This window comes from Electrona antarctica, assembly GCF_951216825.1.
Source record: "Electrona antarctica genome assembly, chromosome: 8".
NCBI lineage: Eukaryota > Metazoa > Chordata > Actinopteri > Myctophiformes > Myctophidae > Electrona > Electrona antarctica.
Genome location: NC_136789.1, coordinates 58,412,986 through 58,438,162, shown reverse-complemented (window position 1 = coordinate 58,438,162; position 25,177 = coordinate 58,412,986). Strand labels below are relative to the sequence as shown.

The 25,177-nt window shown below is 44.8% G+C and overlaps 3 protein-coding genes and 1 pseudogene across 5 annotated transcripts in view; 1 reads left to right on the top strand and 3 right to left on the bottom strand.

Moving 5' to 3' along the window:
* The window catches only part of gemin5 (gem (nuclear organelle) associated protein 5), a 36,403-nt gene extending 25,491 nt beyond the window's left edge, over positions 1 to 10,912 (bottom strand). For both annotated transcript variants that reach the window (XM_079508192.1, XM_079508193.1), the window contains exons 1-10: positions 10,644 to 10,912; positions 8,886 to 9,040; positions 8,013 to 8,194; positions 7,388 to 7,542; positions 6,166 to 6,276; positions 4,434 to 4,563; positions 3,893 to 4,058; positions 2,331 to 2,543; positions 1,618 to 1,703; positions 1,335 to 1,417 (exon numbers count right to left, since the gene is read on the bottom strand). In XM_079508192.1, the coding sequence (XP_079364318.1) occupies positions 1,335 to 1,417; positions 1,618 to 1,703; positions 2,331 to 2,543; positions 3,893 to 4,058; positions 4,434 to 4,563; positions 6,166 to 6,276; positions 7,388 to 7,542; positions 8,013 to 8,194; positions 8,886 to 9,040; positions 10,644 to 10,785 (1,423 nt within the window). In that variant the 5' untranslated portion in view covers positions 10,786 to 10,912. The remainder of the gene's footprint in view (positions 1 to 1,334; positions 1,418 to 1,617; positions 1,704 to 2,330; positions 2,544 to 3,892; positions 4,059 to 4,433; positions 4,564 to 6,165; positions 6,277 to 7,387; positions 7,543 to 8,012; positions 8,195 to 8,885; positions 9,041 to 10,643) is intronic.
* Positions 10,913 to 11,411: 499 nt separating this feature from the next.
* On the top strand, positions 11,412 to 20,010 carry mrpl22 (mitochondrial ribosomal protein L22). Its single transcript, XM_079507614.1, has 7 exons — positions 11,412 to 11,507; positions 11,613 to 11,655; positions 13,711 to 13,849; positions 14,731 to 14,796; positions 15,442 to 15,519; positions 16,526 to 16,595; positions 19,358 to 20,010. The coding sequence occupies exons 1-7, from the start codon at positions 11,483 to 11,485 to the stop codon at positions 19,564 to 19,566; spliced, it is 630 nt and encodes a 209-aa protein (XP_079363740.1). The 5' UTR covers positions 11,412 to 11,482; the 3' UTR covers positions 19,567 to 20,010.
* A 1,985-nt stretch (positions 20,011 to 21,995) lies between these two features.
* Positions 21,996 to 22,387, bottom strand: LOC306927551 (large ribosomal subunit protein eL43-like). The gene has a single exon (XM_079507328.1). The coding sequence runs from the start codon at positions 22,376 to 22,378 to the stop codon at positions 22,097 to 22,099; it is 282 nt and encodes a 93-aa protein (XP_079363454.1). The 5' UTR covers positions 22,379 to 22,387; the 3' UTR covers positions 21,996 to 22,096.
* Positions 22,388 to 23,548: 1,161 nt separating this feature from the next.
* LOC306928880 (beta-1,3-galactosyltransferase 4-like) lies at positions 23,549 to 24,695 on the bottom strand (annotated as a pseudogene). The gene has a single exon. The product of its transcript is annotated as a beta-1,3-galactosyltransferase 4-like (transcript).
* Positions 24,696 to 25,177: the final 482 nt, after the last annotated feature.

The following is a 25,177-nucleotide window of genomic DNA, read 5'->3' as shown; positions in this document are numbered from 1 at the left end:
CCAAGACGAAAAATGTTCGTCGACTACCTTTTTTCACTGACGAAAACTACATGGAAACTAAATGAAAACTAAGCTACGATGACTAAAACTAAGACTAAATATACTGACAATTTCGTCAACAAATGAAAACTAAACTAAAATGTTAGGAAGGGACTAGTGGACAAGAGATCCACTATAAGTCATTTTACAATTAGTTGCATGCTGAAAATAGCCAATCTACAAGCTCACAACGCGTCGCACTGCGACGCGTTGTGGGCTTGTAGATCGGCTATTTTCAGCAAGTGAAAAAAACTGTCATTACGACGGCATCAAGGCTCGCCAAAATACATTTTGTTCGACTAAATAAACTGTAGATTTAGTCGACTAAAATCGTATGATATTTAGTCGACTAAAACTAGACTAACACTAAAACATTCCAGGTGACTAAAATGTGATTACAACTAAATTAAAGCTATTCAAGAGACTATGACTAAAACTAAAATCTAAATTTGCTGCCAAAAACAACACCGGTGCAGACACACACATCATTGCCATTGTTTTGAAGTGAAAATGAAAGCATGACTGTGGGTTTTATACATATTGAACCAATGAAAGGTTTTAACAAGAGCTTGTGACTAAAATAACAACTATATTGGATCCATTGGATGGTTCTAATTTTTCTTCCATTTCCTTGAAAAGTAAAAGTTTTGGACGTACACGTTTTTTTCACCCGACGTCGATGACGTTAGTGCTTTCTGTGTCCCTGCATCTCATAACTCCCAACGGGCTCTCAAGAATCACTAACCAAACGTCACCTCGAGAAGACGGAACACGAGTGCAACTGAAGTGCGAGCTGAAGCCGTGCAAGCATCGTAGCAAACAAATTAGCAGCATCCCTTTGTTAGGTTTTTTCAAGCACGTCAGCTAATTTTCTCTCCTCTGCCCTGCGCGGTGGCGACGACAATTACGTTTTCTTTTTTTTTACGGCCGTAGGATGGCCGGCGTGACTGATGCCGCTAATCAAAATGTCATCCGGCGACAGCTGGTGAAAATTAACTCCGCAAACATCTTGATTTTTGCCCCACGAGTAGCTCAGAGGGAAGAAGTGAGGTGTAAGCGCTTTTAGGGAGCTCCGCGTAATTAGTGGCGAGTAGATTAGTGTGTGTGTGTGTGTGTGTGTGTGTGTGTGTGTGTGCACCTGTTCCGTCTTTCGCTGACTCACTAGCTTTTGTTTCTTGGCCCTATTCTCCTGAACTCTGTGTCTTGGTGTTTGTCGTTGTCATTTCTGCTGGCTCAGATTTATTCCGGTGTGAAACCAGACCATGGTGACAGTCGTTGTTCATTAGTGAACTTACCGAAAGACATGGGAGGGACGGGGGGACCCCAGGCCAGCGAGTACACCGTCTTACGGTGGTAGGAGCTGGACACGTGGGGAGACCTTAGAAGAGGACGAGGAACAGAACGCTTTAGAAAATAACGGTTTAGTCAGCAGTTGACTCAAACAAAACAAGATGCTACCTCGCATCCCTCTGCCTCCATTCATCGCTTCCATTATCATGTTACAGAATACAGATGATTAACAAAATGTTTTAAAAGAAAAACGATCATAGTCAATCAAAATAAGCAGATTATCCTTACTTGTTGGCGAAGGCATCGTAGATGCCGACTTTACCGTCATCCGTCCCGAAAGCCAGAGATCCTTCTTTCTTTGGATGCCAGGCCAGCTGGAAATGACAAAGGAAATGTAATTACTAATAATAACACAAACATTAACTTAATAGAACATTTGTACTAAAGCTCATCTTTCTGTTAAAAGTTATCGTCATAGAAGTAGTCATTTCTGTGTAAGTGCTCCGTGTCTCAGAGGTGGGGATTGGACAGTTTGGATTAGAAACTTTACTGTAATGGCATCTTCGGTGGTCATTTCAAGATTCCAAACAAGATTTCCATCCAAACGTTACAGTAAGAGAAAGGCTGCGATTTGTATTAGCTTGGAATCCCCACTGATGGTCTCATTGGTGGGCAGGTTTCTGAAATGTCCAAGGCCCACCAATGAGACACAGAGTGAGTAGACGGAAATGGTGGCATCTTATAATGAGCATTAGTGAGGACCAGTTACATGAAGGTTGAAAACGGATGAAGTGCATCTGCCATCCGGCAGCCTGGCCTCCTTATTTGTCTATGTAATAGGCAAAAGTGATCAGCCAATCAAATCATCGCTAAAATTCACACAAATTCACACACACAAAGGCTGGGCATAGGAAAGAAGCATTTCCTGTCATGCATTTCCTTCGAACCCCAAACAAACTGGTTTTCCCTCGTCCGTATCAAAGCTGGACTTGAACCCTTACCGCTGTGACCTTGGACTTGATGCCTTGCCAGAAGGTGCGGGTTTCGTACACGTTCTGGAGGGACATGGTGCTCCACACCCGGATCATGTTGTCCCCCGTGCCCAGGGCCAGGCAGCCGGTGGCCACGGGGGAGAAGGTGAGGGCGTAGACGAAGCCCCCCAGAGTGGGCAGGGTCCAGAGGCAGTCCAGAGAGGACAGGTCCCAGCACTTGACCTGCCAACACACAGCAGGGATGGAAAAGTTAAATAAACTAATCCATTTAATAGACTAGGGAAAATAAGCGGAAAGGAAGCTCAGCTGAACAGGAGGGTAATGAGGAAGTGATTTTCAGCACTGTAGTTCTCATTAAAAGGCCTAGAGTGGTTTTCAACCAGTGGTACGGGGACCACCGGTGGTCCTTGAGGGGGTTCCAGGTGGTCCCCAGCTATATGATGGAGTTGGTAACCAAATGGTCCCTTATTAGATATTTCACTTTGGAGAGCGTAAAATTACACCAAATAGAGCACCGAAGTCCTGACGTCACTGTCAGAAGAGGGCGTCAATCCACAGGTTCGTCTACTTTTTATTTGCATTGTAATCTCCATAGGGGGATTTTAGATCGCCTCATATAAGAACTGTGTTTGAAAAATAAACCGATCACTCCGGCCTTTTCACTCATATGGATATGAAGCATCGACTGAAGGTGGAAATGTACAAATATACCCAAAGAGTAACAAAAAAAGCGTTAGAAACGAGTGAAACAACCCAGAAACTACATTTCCGGTATAGGCGGGGGGCTGCATCTGCCCGTCGCACAACAGAAACTGAATGTTAATTACGTTTATTTTTATTGTATTGATATTTAATGTCTCGTGGTTAGTACGAGTCGAGTCACCACCAGCTGAGCTTACGTCAACGAGGAATCTCAGGAACGCAATGTGTTGACAGCTGGGCGTGACGTATATTAGCAGCGACATTGCCTTCATATGTAGTTTCAAGGCTTTTGCGGCCACATTAATTCCATTTTCTCCAGAAACTGGCTGTATCAAATATGAATGGACATCATTAACGACGCACAACCACTCCCCTGACAGAAAGGCCGGGGTGGTCGGTTTATTTTTCAAACACAGTTCTTATATGAAGCGACCTAAAATCGCCCTATGGGGATCTCAATGCAACTAAAAAAAAATACATGAACCTGTGTATTGGCGCCCTCTACTGAAAGTGACATCAGACTTCGGTGCTCTAAAGTGCCTAATTAACAAACAGTGCCAAGGCATAGCGTGGCGCGCAAGCTATGGCCCCACCCAGTGTCTTACCTCTCTGTCCATGGAGGTGCTGAACAGCAGCTAGGGCCCCACCCAGTGTCTTACCTCTCTGTCCATGGAGGTGCTGAACAGCAGCTCTCTAGGGCCCCACCCAGTGTCTTACCTCTCTGTCCATGGAGGTGCTGAACAGCAGCTCTCTAGGACCCAGTGTCTTACCTCTCTGTCCATGGAGGTGCCCCTAGGGCCCCACCCAGTGTCTTACCTCTCTGTCCATGGAGGTGCTGAACAGCAGCTCTCTAGGACCCAGTGTCTTACCTCTCTGTCCATGGAGGTGCTGAACAGCAGCTCTCTGCCGTCCTGCAGGCACACAGAGCTCATGTTGAAGACGATGCGAGTGTGATTCTGTCCCTCTGACGAGGAACCCAGCAACGTCCACTTCTGCTTCCCTGTCTTGGTCAGGTCCCACAGAACCAGCTCTCCACTGCACGCGAGCAGACACGCACACACACACACAGATATATACTGTAAATGTATGAACTCATGCTCACAAACACACCCAAACAGACGTATAATAAATGGACACATTATAGACACCCAACCCTGCCCTGAACACACACACTGAACATACTCAAACACATACATAGGCATAAGTACATGGGCAGGAACCAGAGCATATGAGCGACGTGGAGTGGCGGGATATTGAATTGTGCGTGGAGCGGGTTTTCAAATGGGTCGGAGCGGCTTCGTAGCGAGGACCGCCTGCCGATTGAGAATGCCCGGTCGCACGGACAGACACGTGCTTCGGACACGCAGAAAAATACTTGCTCTGTGTGTGTGTGTGTGTGTGTGTGTGTACCTGAAGCATGAGGACAGCAGCTGCGTGGGTCTTCCTTTGGGCCAGTGGACACTGAGCCACAGCCTCTCTTTGACAGTGGGGTCCACTGACCCGCGCCTCTTCAGAAAGGGCAACTTCAGGGTCATCACACCTGAGGAGGGCACACATAAAAGTACTGAATGATTGATTTACATTTGTATTGACAAAAATGCAAAAAGGAAAATGAAATTAACTTTTCCTCCGGCTTACCATTAACCTCAAATAATAAAATATAGCCTCAAACTAGTTAAAAATGCAGCAGCTAGAGTCCGAACTAGAACAAGACAATTCGACCACATCATCCCAGTCCTCGATATCTCTACACTGGTTGCCAAAACAAGCCAGAGCGGTTTCAACAAAGTGCTCCTCTTGACCTATAAAGCCCTACATCAGGGCTATTCAACTGGCGGCCTGCGGGCCAAATGCGGCCCACGGAGCGCCCCCTAGTGGCCCTTGGAATATATATATATATATATATCTTTTTTTTTAAAGAGAGAAAGTTACAGGTATGACATGTGCGATATATAAAGTGCTAGATTATCATAATGACAGTAATCCTAAATTATATTCTATCATATTCAAGGGCTTTTGGAGAGAAATTAGACAGACTCTGTCAGTGTGTGTGTGTGTGTGCATGCGTGCGTTTTTAGCTAGTGCTCGTTGACGCTCGTTCTGTCAAATAGGTCAACTCTAAGGTATAGCATATACTTACTAGTATTGACATATATCACCCTGTGCTCATACTGTGCACAAATGTATTAGCCTACATAAATCTTTGTTTGAACACAAAATGCATTTGTAGAATCCAAAAAATGCCGCACGCTGTGCGGCCCGCCACACACAATCATTCTACAGTTGTGGCCCCCGGCCTAATCTAGTTGAATAGAATACACCTGCCCTACATGGTCCTGCAACATACCATCTAGCTAGCCTAATTTCACCCTAGCTATTTTCCAGGATGGTCTCTACGTTACGAAGGTGCTGCTGGCTACCTGACCACGCTGCCTTACCCCTTATCCCTAAACTTCCCTAAACATTTTAAATATAAATTAAATATAAAATAAAATGTTTTTAAATATTTAAAATAGCCAATCTACAAGCTCACAGCGTGTCAATGTAGCTAGTTCAGTTAGTTGAACAATTTAAAAGTCAAAATAGTGAAATATGGCTACTAAGATTAGGGATAAAGGGTAAGGCGGCGCGCAAGATAGGGCCCATTGTGCCCAATACCTTTGGAATGCCATTCCTAAGGGCCGATTCATACTCCTATTTTAGAGCCGAATAAAAGTCGGTTCGGCGCTGTAGAGCCTACAATGTGACGTAATTTGAGGTTCGGGGGGGGGTACCGCCCTAAAGTCGGCTCTTCGGTGCTACTGAACATTTCTGACGAGCCGAAATCATTTCGGCACTACAGCGCCGAAACAGCGGTAAAATAGGAGCATGAATCGGCCCTAAGACTGTTCAGGAAGCTAACTCAGTTTTTTAATCTAAGCTTAAAAAAGCCAACTTTTCTATTTGCACTACAGATTCGCATAGTTCCATATATTTTAACTGAATCAAATGTTTGGACTGGTTTTTAGCTTATTGTGTTTTATCTGTGTTTCTTTTTTTATTATTCCTGTCTAGCCTACAGACCAAGAACCAAGATCCCTTGGGGTGACGATGCACCATAAACAAATCAAATAAAAAAATTGGAAATGTAACCATATCTCACCTTTGCCCCTGGCCGTGCTCCAGATTCTGATCGTCTGGTCTTTGCTCCCAGAAGCCAGAAAACCTCCCGTCTCCTCTCTCTTCTCCTCTCCGTGCAACTCTCCATTTGTTGCTAAACAAGAAAAAACAAAAAGATGTTGAGATAAAAATCACACTCGTAAAGGCGTGAGGGGCGCTCATATCATCATCACATTACGTGCTCAGCCCATCAAATCATCACAACGTGGTAAAACACACACACACACAAAGCTGTGCATAGGAGGGGCTAGGGCCCCTCAAGAAATGTTTGGGGGTTGTGTGTTTGACACTTATTTTACTTAGCCTGTCATCCCTATTTTGGGCATGTCATTACATGAACAATTGGTGCATAACATGCACAGCCAGGCGGTTAGGCATATACGCCATGATCAGCGAGTCCCAGGTTTGATTCCCAGCCGGGTGGATCATTCCCCTACTCTCTCGTCTTTTCCTGTCTCTCTTCGCACTTTCAAAGTACCGTAAAATAAAGGCTCATTCCCAACACTGTGCTGGAGAGCGTCGTACGATGACGTATACACGCACAAGCGGATAAGGACGCCCGCTACCATCCCGGGCCGGCAACAAGACGGACATAGAGTGGTAAGGAATGTCTTGTTGAAACCATGAAGCGTATTAAGCACCACATTGGGGGTTACCTTTGAATCCGGATGCTACCTCTGTGTCTCATTAGTTATTGCTATGTACCACCAACATATGTATTTTTAAGAAGAATTTGAAGGTTTTCAAAAACCTTAGGTTAGGTTTTAGAATGCGTTTTTAGAATCAGCCTCAGGTCTAAATGGGTTAAGACAACCACCTCCAACCTATGTGAAGGTGTCCCATCCCTGACACTGATGCTTTCTAGCTAATGCGATTAGCTAGAAAACACAGTAGTAGACCTTATTTTCTTAGTTTTTCTAATGGATAGCACAGTAGAGAGAGAGACAGACAGGCAATAGAGGTTATGCACGTGACATCATCATCATATCCGGAACTTATGAAGGAACGCCTACTGACTGGCAAAAAAACACCAGGCTCGGGAATCGAACTCCAAACACATCGTCAGGCATCAAGGCCTAAGTGGTACGCGCCTTACGCACTTGGCCCTAGTAGGAGACCTAATACAGACCCCTGGGGGACACCGGTCAACAAAGTATACATGGTTTAAGTGGGTTAGGCGAGTGCACCTGATCATAATGACCTACCTGTGACGTCATCAGGCCGGGCAACGTACAAACTCTCCTCATTGGCCGACGGGGACCAGGAGAGTGCGTGGATCTCGTCGTCATGGCCTCGCAGGCGGTGGAGCACCTCCCCTTTCTTGCTGATGTCCATCAGCACGATCATCCCGTCTTTGTAGCTGAGACAGGAAGTGACATCATTCAGCGAGGAACACAGTGACAGCAAGCCGTTTATGGTAAGCGACTCTCAACATGTGGACTGAGGCCCACTGGTGGGCCCTGAGGATATTGCAAGTGGGCCCCCAAATAATTGACAAAATATTAAGAATCTCATAGCAACAATATAAAAATCACACTTGTGTGAAGTGAGCAGTGCCTTTCATCAAAATGATGACGTCTGATGATGTCAACAACCTGATGTCCAATCATATTAGCACATTCCGACCTCAAACGGACAGACAGACATAGGGCATTTGCATGTGCCACAGTGCCACTGGCACAGAAATATTTTCAGATGGGGGGTCCACCGCCAAATGCATACTAATTTGGGGATCCTTGACATGAATAAAAAAGAAGAACCACTGGATGAAATGATTTCATCAGAAGATGAAATCATTTCATTTCAATCAGGATGTGTGCGGCTCCTCACCCCACAGCCACCAGGTTCCAGGCGTGAGGGGAACAGGACAGGCAGAAGATGGTCCGAGGCTCTGGGAAGAAGCTGAGGGTGTCCCCGGTGTGGTACCAGTGACACACCACGATGCCCTTCTCGTCCCCAGACACCACCAGGTTCTTGTCCACAGGAGACCACTGGACGGCTGTCATGGTGTTCTGGACAAAAATTACACACAGTTCAAGTCCAAACTCGACACAAAAGAGGTGTGCGCGCGTGTGTGTGTGTGTGTGTGGGATTAACACGACAGTGAAGGAATGTGAAAATGTGCAGGCATTATTTATACGTTTCTATGACACGGTAAGGTTGAGTTAACGTGTCGCCACCTCGCACCTTATGTCTAACCTCATGTACTGTATCTGATGGTCTAGACATGCATTTATTTTTTATTTGTTTTATTATTATATTGTCTCTTTATTGCCTTGAGCTGTCACTCCGTCTCCTATAACCGTTTGTTTTGTATAACTGCTCCCCTCGTCTTCTTTCTGAAAATAACAAAACGGTGGAGCAATGCACAAAAGCATATTTCACCAACTTTTTACAATTGTATACTGCGATGTGACAATAAAGTTGACCTGACTGTAGGACCTTAGGAGTTATTGGCCACATCGTGAAATGGCCCGTTAAGAGAGATTAGCTGTTCACAGTCACACTAAATAACCGACACACTGACGTACATACGTACGCACGTACGTACGTGCGTACGCACGCACGCACGCACGTACGCACGCATGCACGCATGTACGTACGTACGTACGGACACATGTACGGGCTGGAGCTAAAACACAGTCTCCAGCCTGGCGGAGACAATAAACAGGTGGCACAGAGGAGGAATACAAAGTAGCTCACCTGGTGCGGCGAATGTTCCTTCAAGAGCACCTTGTCATCTGCGTCCCAGAACTTAATGGTTCCGTCATCAGAGCAGCTGACACACAGCTGGCTCTGTCCTGCATGCTGGCTGAAGGAGAAGCCCGACACCCTCTCTCTGTGACCTACCAGCTCACCTGGAAAACAAAGTAATTTTTGTTTAATCTTTTGAATTCCAAGAACTCCACAGTTCCCCCAGACCCCCCATCAAGTATATAATATATATATACTTATTATTCAATCAAAATGTACAGATGTGTGTTAGCGGGCAGTTTAATTAAGAACAATGAGAAAATGTACACCGTATTCCGATCATAGGTTTCACTATCCATCTACAGTTCAGACAGTTCAAGGGGTCGACACTAAGGTTTCAGAGGCACTTGCCCGTCGGGCAATACAGGTCATGTTCTACATGCCCAAAGGTCATGCCCACTTGCCCGAAAGGTAAATCGTCCATTATAAAATCATAGGTACATTTTGAATTACTGTTCAATTTAGCTTTTTTTTTTTTTTTACTTGGGCTGTGCGATAAAAAATGTCATACCTCATTTATTTACTTACCGATATGCCAAATACCTACATAGATATGAATGACTATGGGTTCACACACACGGTTGCGTCCCCTCTCAAATGAGCAATGGCCCAGTCGGGCAACCTAAAAGTGAAAGCGAACTCCACCTGCCCGAAGGTTTAATTGACCTGCCAGGGGGAGGTGGGCAACCCTTAATGTCAACGCCTATTCTGCACTAAATGTAATCAACAGCACCTATTCTGCACTAAATATAATCAACAGCACCTATTCTGCACTAAATGTAATCAACAGCACCTATTCTGCACTAAATATAATCAACAGCACCTATTCTGCACTAAATGTAATCAACAGCAAACTGTTCTATTATGGGGGTCCCTGGCACAAAGATACTACAAAGCAGGGTCCATGTTATCATAATATAATGCGTATCAATTTGTGGGTTAGTGATGTTTGAGGACTGTGTAGGAGCACTTAGGCTCTCCTCAACATCGGGTGTAGGGGCCTAGGGGGGGGCTCTGGTTTAACTGTTAAACACAGAGGACCTTTAAGAAGGTACACATTGGGACAGGGACAAAACATACATTGATTGATTGATTTATTGATTGATTGATAGTTTGCAGAATGGCAGTACATTTCAAGTACAACTCAATACAAAAACTGGGGGTCATATCAAACTGGGGGTCATATCAAACTGGGGGTCATCCCTTGATGATAAACAGGTTACTTTAGAGTTTAGAGGTTAGAGCAGTGGTTCTCAAGCTTTTTCATGTCAAGGACCCCCAAATTGACACTTATTATCCTGTGGACCCCCATTTGAAAAGATATGCCAGGGACCCCCATAACGGCCATAAGAGAAGATTTGTATGGCTCTAGCAGTGTTTCTCAAACATTTTGATTTGAAGGACCCCCGGTTTGACATGCATTTAGGCTACGGACCCAATGGCATTTCTATCTCTGGGAGTCTGGGACCCAGATTTATATTGTAAAATCAATGTTAATTCAACTCTGAGAGTGTACAATGGTTCCTTGTGTACACTCTCTGAGTTACAGACTCATAAGGGACCGGGTACATTTGGTTCCTAACTATCTATCATTGTGATGGGTACCCCCTGGAACTCCCTCAAGGACACCTGGGGTCCTTGAACTTGAACCACTGACTTAGAGAATCACTGTCAGTTATTATGGATACGGGCCATCAGACTACTCACCCACCACCCTGCAGGAGGGTGAAGCCACATCAATCAGATAGATGGTGTTCCTGGCTCCAAAGCCCAGGGTTCCTCTGCCATTGGTGTCACTGCAGCGGCTGCAGTACCAGTTAGGAGACGCCGGGAGAACTCTGTCACGCATGGCTAGCTATATTGACTCCAAATAATAGAGATATAGTATAAAGTCTGTAAAAAATGATAACAATTAAACTACAGTCGCTGTCATCATCACATGCAGCCAGATGCAGCATCCATGCTTCTTCTTCTTCTGCGCGTCGTAAACACGGCGACACACGGCAGAAACAAGTGTCGTAAAATTACCGGTGGGATTACGGTAATTATTTTGACCCCAGGTTGGTGTTAGGCAACCTCTCAGATGCAATACATACATACATAGTAAATACATGTGCAAATATAAACATTTGACATCAGTTTAAGTTGTATATATGTAAATGGTTTAATATTGCTGGCAACAGAGTCAGACACGACCCCAGCTGCCCGGCAACAGACAAACTGTCAAGAAGTCACGGCAAAAATACACCTTATGTCTGGCTATGGAAGCTCATATGGGTCAAGCAATGCGAATTTGCGTTCAACCCGTAACCAGGTTGCCATAGTAACTTCGACTATTATTATTTTGTCCTTTAAATTGTTTGGTTATTGTTATGCTAACGTGATATACACGAAAACAGTTTCAACTAAATGTAATTATAATTATTATATATGATAATAATATGTATGACGCCATCATGCCAAGCTGTTACCGTGGCAACGTGCGGCAGAGGCTGCGGTAAAGCGAAAAGAAAAAACGTCACTCAGCGTCGCAAAGACAATGCAACATGGCGACGTCTATGACAGGTCGTGGTAAGAAGGAGCGTTATATTTATTATTATTCAGATATTCACTGCCTGATGGCTTCGTAACGTTTATGAGTATTACTGACACAGTGTACTGAATGTTTTCTCCCAGGTCTGCTGTTCCTGAGGAGTGTGACTGAGCACATGTTCTCAAGGTTAGTGTTAAACCTCCAATCCTGCATCACATCACCCACTGTCTGTCTGTCTGTCTGTCTCTCTGAAATTACACACACACGCACGCGCGCGCGCACACACACACACACACACACACACACACAGGAAAATACCTGTATAAATAGCTGATCTACATGCTATATTGCAACCCATCACTTTGTGACATGTTGTAAGCTTTATAGGCTATTTCAACATGTATTAAACATTTCTCAACGTGGTAACAATTATGGCGATAATGCAAAAATAAAATTGCGACTGTCTCAACAACAAACTGGCTATCATGGGTGCATGCTTTTGGTTAGACATAATGTCTAACCAATGCTATGTCTAACTAAAGTATGCCTCCCATCTCGACAACAAACAAGAACAAACAAACTGGTCAGGCACCTAATTGGCCTCACTCCCCGAACCCACCTCACCCCTGCCCACTTTGATAGGCTGGAATAGCATATAGTTGACGACAGAGTACAGCATCTTGCAATGGGTCTGGTCCACAAGATTTGATACACCACCAACATACGATACCCATGTACCTGTCTAAATTAAAGTCAACGAAGTCCACACCCATAACACCAGAAGGAGTTCAACAAACCATGTGACAGGGCCAAATTAGCCATTGGGCCCAGGGGCCCTTGGCTCTCAGGGGCCCTTCAGGGAAATTGGACCACACGGTACTGGGTTTGAGGCCCTGAAAAGGGCTCCTGGGAATTGGCCCTTGATTTTGTTCAATTTAGGTCAAAAAGATGATAAAAACAAGAAAATGTACCGGCCCAGGGGCCCTCGTGGGGGTTAATCCATCCCTGCATGTGCAACCCAGATTCGGCACAAACAAGGGACTAAATTATTTTCGCTCCTATGCCACCAAAATGTGGAACGCCCTACCAACAGTCATTAAGACATGTGAATCCCTTGACTCCTTCAAAACCGCTCTCAAAGGGCACCCATGGACGGCTGCAATTCGAAACTGGCCCCGTAAAATCTGAATCCCCACCCACCCCTTTTTTCCTTCACTATATGTTTATTTTCCCTTTTTACCACCTCCTATGATGATTTCCTGTTTTTAGCTATATAGAAGCGTATATTTGTACGTCTCTAAAATGTTATGATGAATTGAACATGGTGGACCCTATTGTAAACAAGTGTAATGCTTTATGGTGTTGTCCGCAGTTAACAGTTTTGTATTGAGTTGTGCTTGAAATGTACTGTAATTCTCCAATCTGTTAATAAATACTTCAATCAAATAATTGATTAGACAATTATTTACAGGTGTGGTCTTTTTATTTGGACTTAAGAACTTTAAAAAAAAAAGTTCTTAAGTAGATTAAAAATGCAAAAGCTGGTGCGTAGGCATAAACAAGTAGACAATCTCAACAATAAAAGTTAAGGCTGCACATTGCCACTTGCACCGTCAAGAGGGATGAAGTTTAATTATGATTGGAAGCAACGTTTCGGTCTAGTAGATTCCTGAGGAATGCCTACTGGACCAAAGCGTTGCTTGCTTCATAATGAAACGTCACTCTTGATTGTGCAAGTGGCCGGCTGTGGCTGGCAGCTAGCGTGCAGGCTTATCTTTTATTGTTGAGATTGTCTACTTTTACTCAAGTGAAAGTAGCAATGCAATGGTGTAGAAATACTCTGTTACAAAGAAAAGCCATGCATTCAAAATTATTACAAGAGTAAAATTACAACAAAGAAAAGTGTTTCACAGTCACACTATTGGATTTGAATTATGCTGCATTCATGTGTTTATCGCTTTGATGTTGCTGCTGGTAAACGTGTGGCTGATTTGAATAGATTTGAGTTCATTTTAGTTGAACTTGTAGATCGGCTTCACTATTTTTTTCAGTGGCTGCGACTATAGGCCACATGAGCACTTTGAGAATGGCAATAACATGTAATATACAAGCTTTGCTGGTGCAAAATATTTTCAGATGTGCGTCCTCGACCGCGACCAAATATATATCAACTTAGGGGTCCTTGACCTTACATGCACACATCTCTCTCCCAGTCACACAACGTTGTTTCTGTGTGTTCAGGGTGTCGGGCCTCAGCGCTGGGCCTCATCAGGCAGCATGCTTCCACACCAGCAGCTCTCTGGAGGTCATGAAGAACTGGGACAGGCTGAACCTGCAGAAGTTTCCTCCTCAGACGCCAGACGAACCTCGCAGAGCAGCAGTGAGTCTTAAATTTGGCTTTAAAAGTGGAGTATGGATCGACCCTTATTCCAATGTGGGAACTTCAATAACATGAACTCTAGGCGTCTATTTCTTGGGGTCGACATTTAGCGGAAGATAATACCGTGCACTCGGGTGACTCGGGGGTAAAGTCCCCGCCGAAGAAAGTCTAGGGGATGGAATCCACCGTGGCGAAATCCGGCTTCAACAAGCGTCTATAGTACGAACACAATTGTTCGTGTTCAGGGGGAGGAAAGCCGGGCTGGCAGGGCGATATTTGTCACTGTACAGTATGTACTCCTTACGGGCTGAGACTGCCAGTGGGAATGTTGAGCGGGAGGTGTAGGACTGAGGCACTACGTCCTCCCAGTGGGGACTCCTCAATGGCATGGGAGTCAGTAGGGTACAGCAGTCAGTGGGAAGAATGTATTAGGCAATACTTTATTTCGGACCTATGGAGATCCATATCACAGATAAAATACATCACATCACAGTATAAAACACATACTCTTAAAATCTCGTACTCTTAAAAACAAACTGAACAAACTTTCTGAGCCTTGAGCTGCTGGGCTGTGAGGCATCCAACTATCCCATTGTGCATCATCACACATCATTGCTAGGATGATGTTTGTCCTTCACAGTCCTTTTTGCCTGTTCGACCACCTGCTCTCGTAAATGTCCTGCAGAGACAGGAGAGAGCTCTCTGGGGTGCGTCCAGCCGACCTCACCACCTATCCAAGTCGTAGGTCCTGGCAAGAGCTCTGTCCTCAACATAATAGTCATGCCCCTTGGCAGGCTGTGCAGTCCGTCATGATCACACTTGACTTTTGGAGACTTGAGGAATATTTCCGTCAACGAGCTGATGTTTTGTTTTGTCAACAGGAGGTTCATCACTGTAGACGGCAGATCAAATACAGCATGGACAAGATGTGGTACCTGTCTAAACTGGTGAGGAGTCCAAACACAAAAGCTACAGACTAGGCATGTAACGATTCACTCAACTCACGATACGATTCAAATCACGATATGAGGTTCACGATACGATTTTTCACGATATTAAAAATATATATATTTTAAAGAACAATTACCGTTTTATTTTATTTTATATAATTTATCTTCCCCCCTGAGATGTTTTATTTAACTACATTGCAAAAGAAGTAGCATTACTTTTGACAGTGCAGAAACATAATTGCCTTCCTCATCAACAACCATCATCACCTGGGCACAGTCACAGACACACACAGCTCCCCTCTACAGTGCTCTACTACTGAAAGTGACATCATTTCTCTCTCCAAACGCACTTGAATATGACTAAAGCTCACATTTCACATCACACACTTGAAAAAATGTTTTCGAATCGATTCATATCGTCGGGATTAATATCGATATACGATATATCGTTACATGCCTACTACAGACACATGCATTACTTGTTTAACATATTATAGAGTCACTGTCTCACTGACGGCAATCCACGGGCTATATGCATAGATTAAATGGATATAGTTTATACTTACTGTTTTGAGAAACCACTGCATCAATTGAACTGAACTCGAAGTTCCTAAAATTAGCCGTCTTCATTCCACCCAACAGATCAAAGGGATGAGTATCGACCAGGCCATCGCACAGCTGGAGTTCAACGACAAGAAAGGAGCTAAGATCATGAAAGAGGTTGGTCACACGCAGGGTTGGGTGATTTTCCTGGGGGGACCACTCTGGACCACAGCAAGCTCAACTGGCTTGATGTGGCTTGGGAATGATTAGGACACGTCACTCACAGGGCTGGGAATGGGATCCTGTAGGATCCCATTACCCTCTTAACGGTCCGATTCCTTGACGGTTCCCCTTAGCGATTCCTATCGGGAAGAGAGTGTGACGAGTTATGTTATGGCGCTAGCCCCTCCTATACCCAGCTTCGTGTGTCTGTGTGTACCACGGAATGTGATGATTTGATTGGCTGAGCACAGAATGTGATGATGTATGATGATAAGTCAAGAGCACCCCTCACTTCACATAAATGTGTTTTTTTTGTATAGCAGAAGTGAAGTACACACAAGTAAGACGCGTAAACGGGGGAAGCGAACGAAACTGTTGTGGCAGTCTGACACACACACACACATGTCGCACACACAAACCTCTGTATCGTTCCAATTTCAGTTGCCCTCTGGTGGCGGGCGGGTGGTGTTACAGCGTGACACACACACAGACTGACACAGACAGATAGTTTTGGTCAGCTTCTATAGTTAGTGCTCACTTCGTTCGCAAATACAGCTCTGACAGTGTGATTAAAAACCAGTTCCGGAAACGGTTCCAAATGTGATGGAACCGATTCCGGCTCCAGATTACCGGTAGTCATTGGTTAGACCAGTCATTAGTCCTACAACCTATCTCAAACCCTCACCCTAACCTCCCACAGGGCAGCACACTTAACCTAACCTTAACCCTCTCCCAACCCTTAACGCACCCCTCACCAACCTTAATCCGGTCGTCTTAATGCACCCCTCACCAACCTTAATCCGGTCGTGTTAACCCACCCCTCACCAACCTTAATCCGGTCGTGTTAACCCACCCCTCACCAACCTTATGTCTAACCAATGCTATGTCTAACCAAAGGATGCCTCCCATAGTCACCCACAGCCACACAGATGCTCTTCCTGTCCCTGTGTTGCATCTCCAGGTGCTTCTGGAAGCCCAGGATCTGGCCGTGAGGAACCACAATGTAGAGTACAAGTCCAACATGTATGTAGGTGAGTATCAGCCGGACACATCCCGTAGGAAAATGGGCCAAAGGGGAGACATTGTTAATGTTAATCCCGTGGGTGTAACTCTGTTTTCAGTTAATAGCTACTCGGGTCATAGAGTGCTTAGGGGGAAGCAGTTACGGGTCAAGTGTGTTGCTCACGGACGCCTCGAGACATAGCCGGGGGCTGGGAATCGAACCTGGGACTGTCTCTTTCCCAGGCAGCCTATGCCAATTCCAACGATTACAATACGCTACGTCGCTACCCCCAGTAGACTATATGACTATATGATCTCTAGGGAAGAAATGGGTCAAGAGTAAAACCTTTTTCCCCACTGTAGAGCTCTCTGCTCTACAGTGGTGGTTCTCAAACTTTTTTTTTGTGCATACAGTTTTGTATGAAATAGGCCACGGCTCCCCATAAGTGCACAAATGGACCCTGACCTGCAAGGCTTCCTTTGTTTGGTTCTTAACTCTCAACCGTTTCGCTGGGGAAACCCTGGAAACCTCTCAAGGACCTCCCAGACCCCGCTTTGAGAAGCTCCGCTCTGGAGCAAGGCACTAATACCTCTCGGGTTAGGTGTTCCATTCCCTCTATAGCACATTGGCTACACAATGAAAACAACAACAAAAAACACTACATTAACTCATTCTGGGCAGGAACCCCTTTTGGTGTTTGAAGCATTGGGTTATAATTTAGCTATTGAAAAATAGCAGATCTACAAGCTCATAGCGCGGCCACGTACACGCTACGAGCTTGTAGGTCTGCTATTTTTGAAAATTTGTGAAAATGCGGCACAGATCTTTGAATATATATTCTTTCAGAGAGAACGTTTTTAACTCCAATCTTTGCTTTTGAGGGGTTCCTGGAATAACATATTTTCAGATGGGGGTCGGTGGCCAATTACGTATCCTTTTTTGGGGTCCTTGACATGAAATATTGAGAACCACTGATATAGAAACATAGGTATTTCAGAAAACTGTCAGGATATAGAAGACAGTCAGGCCTAAATGGGTTAAGTCCAATACATCATTATGTAAACACAGGTGGTGTCGGTCTGTCAGCAGGGGGCGCCATAAGAATGCAACAATTATGTTTGATGAATTATTGATGATGACAATGTTTATCCGCCATGCGTCTTGTGCTGCACAGTCTCAAACTGTCAACTTAGTACATTAATTTCTCGCTTAAACTAACAAAAGAGGCTTCCATTCTCCTCCCTGCGCCGGGCACGGTGTGAATGATTTATGTAAATGTCATGTTATTACAGATAAAGCCTCAGCTGGCTTTTCTCCTGAACGGCGTTTTACATTCACCGGCGGCGTCTGTCCTGCATTTAATGGGTTCTTCTGTCCATCCTTTCACACTCCTCTCGTCTCTCTGTCCCTCTTTGACGTGGGCGCCGATTTATTACCAAAATTGTGTTTCCCCTTTTTCCTCCCTTTCTTCTAGTCACTAGTCACTGTCTGTTTCTTGCTACCTTCAGCCAACTACTCCTTAAATCGCTCTCTTGCCCCTTTACCCCCCCATCACTCCCATCTCTCTCTACTCTTACTCTCACCCCCCCCCCCCTTCTTCCTCCTCAATTCAGTACGATTCTCATTGAAAAGGGCCTGTATTGGCATGGGAATCGTATACATTTACATTAATTGCTAAACCAAGTGTGAAATAAAACTATCAAAACCTAAAGAAAGAAATGTGTGTACAATTAAAATTGAATAAAGAAAATGTGTACAAAGAGCTGTCACATTGCAAATACAAACCAATGGTGCTTTTACTGTTGAAAAGAAAATACATGAGGATATAGTAAGGATAATTTCATTTACTGGTTCTCAACTTTGGGTCCAGGGTCCAAATGGACCCTTACAGGCCTGTAACTCTGAATGTACAAATGGAACCAAATGGACCCTTACGGGTCTGTAACTCTGAGTGTCCAAATGGAACCAAATGGACCCTTAACGGGTTCCATGTACGCATGGAACCAAATGGACCCTTGCAAGTCTGTTTGGTTCCATGTGTACACTGACTCTCAGAGTTAACTTAACACTGAGGATGTTAGATTGGAATCCCAGAGATAAAACTACGGTAATTGGGGATCCATGGTCTAATGCATATCAAACCGGGGATCCTTGAAATTCAAAAAGTTGAGACTTACTGACTTTAAAATGATGAAACTTCAATTCTCTCTCTCTCTCTCTCTCTCTCTCAATATACATCTAGGCAGGAGTAACTTTGTATAAAGCTTTTGAAGCAAAATATGTCAGCACTTTGTCACCGTCTTGGTATAATAAATCATTTTAAGACAAATATCAGCAATTATTGAAATGTATTTGAAACACGCAGGGATTCCCTAGCCTTTTAGCTCGAGACCCAAAAGAGAAATACGAAAGGGAACTTATTTGTATAGCACCTTTTTAAACAAAGTTACAAAGTGCTTGAACAATCAAAACAATAATGCAATAATGAAATAATAGTAGAAGATACAAAATAACAAAGATATAAATCAATGAGATAAAAAGGCCATTCTATAAAAGTGGGTTTAAAAATAAACCCAAATAAATAATAAAGGAGGGATTTAAAACTTGAGATTGAGTTAACCTAAGTTCCTCTGGTAGGCTGTTCCAGAGCATTGGGGCCTTTACAACAAAGGCCCCGATCTCCTTTGTTGACCAATTTAGCCAATAGCCACATAGATCCATAAAAATGGGTCCTCGACCCGTCAATCGGAACTCGACCGGTCATTTCTCTCCTCCTCTCTCTCCGTCCAGCCGAGTCCTACGCCAGGAAGGGCAAGTACCTGAAGCGGATGCGCTACCACGGCAGGGGGAATTTCGGCATCATGGACAAGGTTTACTGTCACTACTTTGTCAAGCTGGTGGAGGGAGCTCCGCCCATAGTGGAGGAACGCACCGGGCTCCAGCAGGCACAGGAGTACGTCCAGGGCCTCCGAAACCGCACCATCATTCACGGCCTATAGGAGTGTGTGTGTGTGTGTGTGTGTGTGCTTGTAATACTATACTTGTGAGGGACAAATGTCAGCACAAGTATAGTAGAATTTGAGAAACAAGACATTGTAAGGACCATTTTCCTGGTCCTCAAAAGATACATTGATATTTTATGGTTTAAAATGATGTGGGGAGTTAGGCTTACAGTTAGGAAAAGATTGACGTTGGGATTAGGTATGTTGGGGTTATGCCTGATTTATACTTTTCTATACGGTTTCTCGCGCCAGTGTATTGTCTAGAACGCATGTATTTTTTTGAGCTGGTAGATCTGCTATTTTGGGAAAATAATGGTATTCATAAAAATCAACATCCTAAGATGTTGATGTCCTCACAAGTATAGTAGTACAAATTGTGTGTGTGGGTTGGAGACTCTGAGTCTTCCTGTGTTTTTTTGTAAATAAACGAGTGGTAAATGATTCTGTCGTGCGCTGTGGCTTCATTCAGGGAATGATGGGAACTGTCTCTCTTGTTCTCTCTTGAAGAAGAAAGCGCAAGCAAGCGTTCAGTTGAGTAATTCCACGTAATGGTGTAACGGGTGCCCGGTTCTGGGAGATGCAGACTGTAGAAATGAATACCAGCACGCACGTTGTATCCTGTAGGATTCTTCTTTTATTTTGTTTCCCCCCAAGCAGCAAACAACAGTGTGGACTAGGGCATTAAGCAACTAGTCGACTAGTTTACTAGTAAATCCACTAGTCGACCTAGTAGGTACTAGTTGACTAGTTGATAAGAAATGTATTTTTGTCCCCCCGATTTTGTAGGCCTCAAGATCAGGTAGATTATAGTTATAGTCACCAATGTACAGTTTTTAAATGTACAAATATTTATAAAAAAATGTTTTGTTTTTTTACATAATAGGTGGTTAAACAACTAGTCGACTAGTAAACTAGGCAACTAGTCAACTAGTAAAAATGACTAGAAGTGAATGCCTGGACGTTTCGGCCCAGAGGCCTTCCTCATGCTGGTGTTCATTTCTACAGTAGAAAGAAATTCTCATTCCTGAAGAAGATGTAGTTATTCCTTACCAGTTTTGCAGACTCTATTTCTTTCTCTTGTACTGCCATTTGTCCAGCAGCACCTAGGCTAGAGTGGACGTGCATGCTCTATTGCCTTTATTCATTTCTACAGTCTCTTGTTCTCTCTCACATCTATCTGCGCGTGTGTAATTGCAGGTGGTCCATGGGTGGAAAAAGGATCTACAGTATTGTACCTTTTATCAAAACTATGTTTAACTTAAACCCCAGCATCCGTATTCTGGGGAAAAGTTTTGCCAAAAATAGATCTACAAGGTTACAACAACATTTGCAACGTGACGCGTATTAAGGTTGTAGATCGGCTCTTTTCAGCAAAGATATTTTGGGTAAAGCGAAAACGGAAAATGCGCGTACAGAGCCATGAAGGACTCTGCTCAACCATATGGTTTAAGTGGTTAAGGACTAGAGATATACATAGTTGTGCATGATGGATGTTTGTCACGCCCACTGTTGACCCACAAGGCCATTTTGATATACTGTTCTAGATCAGTGATCAACCTGCAGGCTGGAGCAGATCGTGATTCGTGAGGATATTGCAAGTGGGGCACTAAATAATTGGCAGAACACTAAGATAATATAACATGAATATAGGCTACAAATGACACCTGCGTGAAGTGAGGGGCACTCTTATCATCGTACATCATCATAATAACATGTCGATTTGCTCAGACACACATGACGTAAATGCTCGATTCATTGTCAATGGGAATTTAATGTTTGTGTAAGACGAAAATCTACACCAATAGCTGAATATAGGAGGGGCTAGCGCTCCTCAATCAAAAAATGCTCTAAACAAACATTAAAAGTCCATAGACTTTGCCATATGATGTAATTTCAAAACCCATGCATTGGAGGGGTGCCCCTCAAATTAGTTAGTTTTTTTTTCTTTTTTTTTTACATCGAAAATAAGTTCATTGTGATACAGATGATGTTGGTTCCATTGATCATTAAAATAAACATGTTCTGGAAAAGGTGGCCTCTAGATGTCATGCTTGTGTCAACCTACTCGGCATCGGTCACACATAACAAGTAGTTGTATCTCTTCAATGTAAATGGGGGCATGCAAATATTGAAGGAATTTTCATATCTATCGTATAATAATGTGGTAGCCTATTTATGCTCTGTGGACTGTGGCAGACGGGCACGTACGTGCAGGTCTAGTTGGCAAAAGCCTATAAAAAAGTCACTTGTGTGCACCTTTTACCATGATGATCATATATATGGTGTGACATCATTTGCCATTGACTTGCAGGCCTGAATGTTTGTAGGAACAAATTTCGTCATAAAAAGTCCATAGACTAGCTTGGCCACGCATGATGTCACGGCCGGAACACATAAAGCTTGTCATCACGCTTGTGTGAGTGCCCTTTTTTTCTTTCTTTTTTTGCTCCAGACTGCTTTACTTAGATGTTGAACTTGCACTGTCCAGTATACTGTATACGGAATAAAACTCAATAAAAGTCCCCGTTTACTGGTCCTTCAACTCCCTCAGTCTCCTGATGGCCGACTTGACTGTGACAGCAGAAGTTGTGTTGTATGTCCAAGCACCTCCAGCCACTGTCTTCATGCAGGATCCGCAGTGCCAGATGCCCACAGCACGCCTCTTCATCTTTGTCTTGCCACAGAAGGAGCAGGTATATTTTGAGTGCTGGCTGATCTCAATTTTCTTCACCATCTTCCTCAGCGACGCGCCATAACGCGTGCCGTATTTACCAACGATCCCCACCTTCTTGGTACGTTTGGCCATCATAACAGTGGAGACGTACTGTAGGTCCAAATAGCGAGTGGTGCCTTTTATCATGATGATGATGTCAACAACATGGCATCACGGGTCATAATGTCTGTGTCCATTTTATGCCCATATATAGAGTTATTTGTCAGGCATGCCCAAATATGTTGTCTATGCAGATGTCGGCAAGTCAGAACAGGCCATATATGGAGATGCACACAGAGACTTGGTGCCTTTATAGTTAGATACAGCTCCACTGCTTTTCTTCTGGCAGCCATTGATCACCACTGGCCACTAGCATCATCCTCACTTTAGTCATATTATAGTTGCCTCACTATCCATTTCCATTAGGCCTTTCTATATCTGCTGCACTAGAGCTCTACAAAATATAAATAGACTCAAAATCACTTGCATAATGTAAATAATGATGCATAAAACTAATATTGTTTTTAATACAAACAATGCAGGTTGCTGTCTAATAACATGAATACATTGATTTTTTTCCAAAAAGGTTACTGGCTGCAGATGTGGCAGCAATAGTATGAATTGTAGTTGAAATAGAGCCAGTGATGCATGTAGTCCAATATATCAATCATCAATCAGATGATCAATCATCATTTCCTCCCACTTTAGTGGCTTATATGCAACTCTGCCATAGAAAAATGACATTTTAATAACTGTCCACTGTAGTGACCGTCATGCGTGAAAGGGTTTAAAAAAGAACAGACACGTTTCAAGTATATCTAAAAAATGAGCATTTGTGCCTGTCGTAGACATGCGCAGAGCAAGTTCAGTCAGGGAACCTCAGTGCAGTTGCTGCCGGCTGTTAATTGGGCCGTATCAGCGTGCTGCCGTATACAAACCTGCTGCTGTATACAAACCTGCTGCTGTATCAGCGTGCTGCTGTATACAAACCTGCTGCTGTATCAGCGTGCTGCTATCTACAAACCTGCTGCTCACCCACCTCCACCCCAGCTACCACCTGTCATTTTGGATCTACTGTTTAGGTATGGGGGATTCAGAGTCCCTATGGTCGGGACTGATGCGCTTGATCTGAGTACCTAAAAAGCAGATCCAATACATCGCCAAACCCTAATAAATATATTGCTCATCTTATATTCAATAAATATATATTCCATCCATTCTTGAGTTGTCCTGACTGAACTAAGGAAACATACTATTTTATTGCCTCTAACAAGTGTACGTAAGCCAGGCAAGGCAGCACATCTTTTCAAGCCCTGCTCCATGCCCCGAGCATGGCCCTGACTTTGCAAAGGGCCAGAGACGCACGCATTCCCAACGATGAGCAAGGGGGTGAAGAGTGGCTATCCGCCCAGTACAGTAGCATGTCCCCGGGTGCGGTGTGGTGCACGGACACCATGGCCTGGTAACAGCAACGCCCGTAGGGCACGGCGGGTCCTCCCGAGAACAGAGGGCAGTGTGTGGGCAGCACTCCAGCCGCGCGGGCACACAGCCCGACGAACACATCCTCTGGGGGCAGAGGGGCGGACAGGGGCGCGGCAGCGGCCACCGGGGACATTTTGAGCAAGGCCGAGCGGGAGAGGACATAGGCCGTGCCGCTGCAATAATCCGGGTAGACGTCGGGAGGGTCTGCCCCGGAAGGGTGGTAGTGCTTGCTGCCCGGGTCACGGTCCGGAGCCACGCCGACGTGCACCCGGCCGAGGTACAGGTCTCCGTGTTCGCCGGGCTCGCCGCACCTGTTCAGGAAGCGCAGCAGAGCGCCGGGGTTAAAAAACACATCGTCGTCCACTTTAGCCATGAAGTGGGTCTGGGGGCAGAACCGACCGACCCAGCCCAGCATGCTCAGAGTCTTCAGGGTGAGGTTGGAATAGCTGTCCAGGAAACGCCCCTGGACCAGGTCCCCGTGCTCCCGTGCCTCCTCGGTCAACAGCTCGGCCAGGCCAGGGTCGGACACCTCGCCGACCATGAACAGAGTCATGACCCGGAGACCCTTCTCCGGCTCAACCTCCCCGCCCCAGCTCTCCCGGATAGCCTGGCGGGCTGTCTGATGGGCAGGTGCTGAGGTGACCATAACGATGAGATAAGGATCGGCACGCTGACAAACCAGGGGACTGGGCATGAGCGAGAACTCCTCCGGCCCGGCCGGAGGGACATGACCCCGGGGAGGAATGCTACCCGCATGTGGCTCCACTGCCATGTTCATGCTCATAGCCGTGACCCATAATTCAATCGAGTCCACAAAGAGCAGCGCTAGCAAGGCGGCAGCCGCTATCCCGGCAATGACAGGCAGAAACCCGAACCTGCTCCCTCTCTGTCCAAATCGGGGCTTACGCACCCAAAGCACCCGTCCCAACATGACCTGAATCTTTAGTTTATGTCTCCGTTGTCTCCTCAGCTATCAAGTGTGCTTCTCCGATAAACGGGTTGCCTCCGCAGGAGTTTCGCCACGCTCGATATCCACTGATTGTGGGTTCGGCAGAGCTGAAGGGAGTGGATGTGGCGGTGGTGGTCTCATTGACTCCAGTTTCAATGGTCGATCTTGAAGTTGCTATAGAAGAGGCCTGATATATACTCAGTAGATGCTATTCTTCTGACTACAATGACGTCACATGCTGTAGGGTCAACGCATATTAGATGATGCCACATGATGATGGGACATGAATAAAGCAAACATAAAAAGTCCATAGACATGACGTCACGGGGGCATGAATGAAGTTAACATATAAAGTCCAAAGACTCGGCTGCCACATGACGTCACGGGAGGCACACACAAAGCCATGTGTTGAAGGAAAAGGGCAGCCACACTATAAGCAACATTTTACATTTTGTGGATTTATT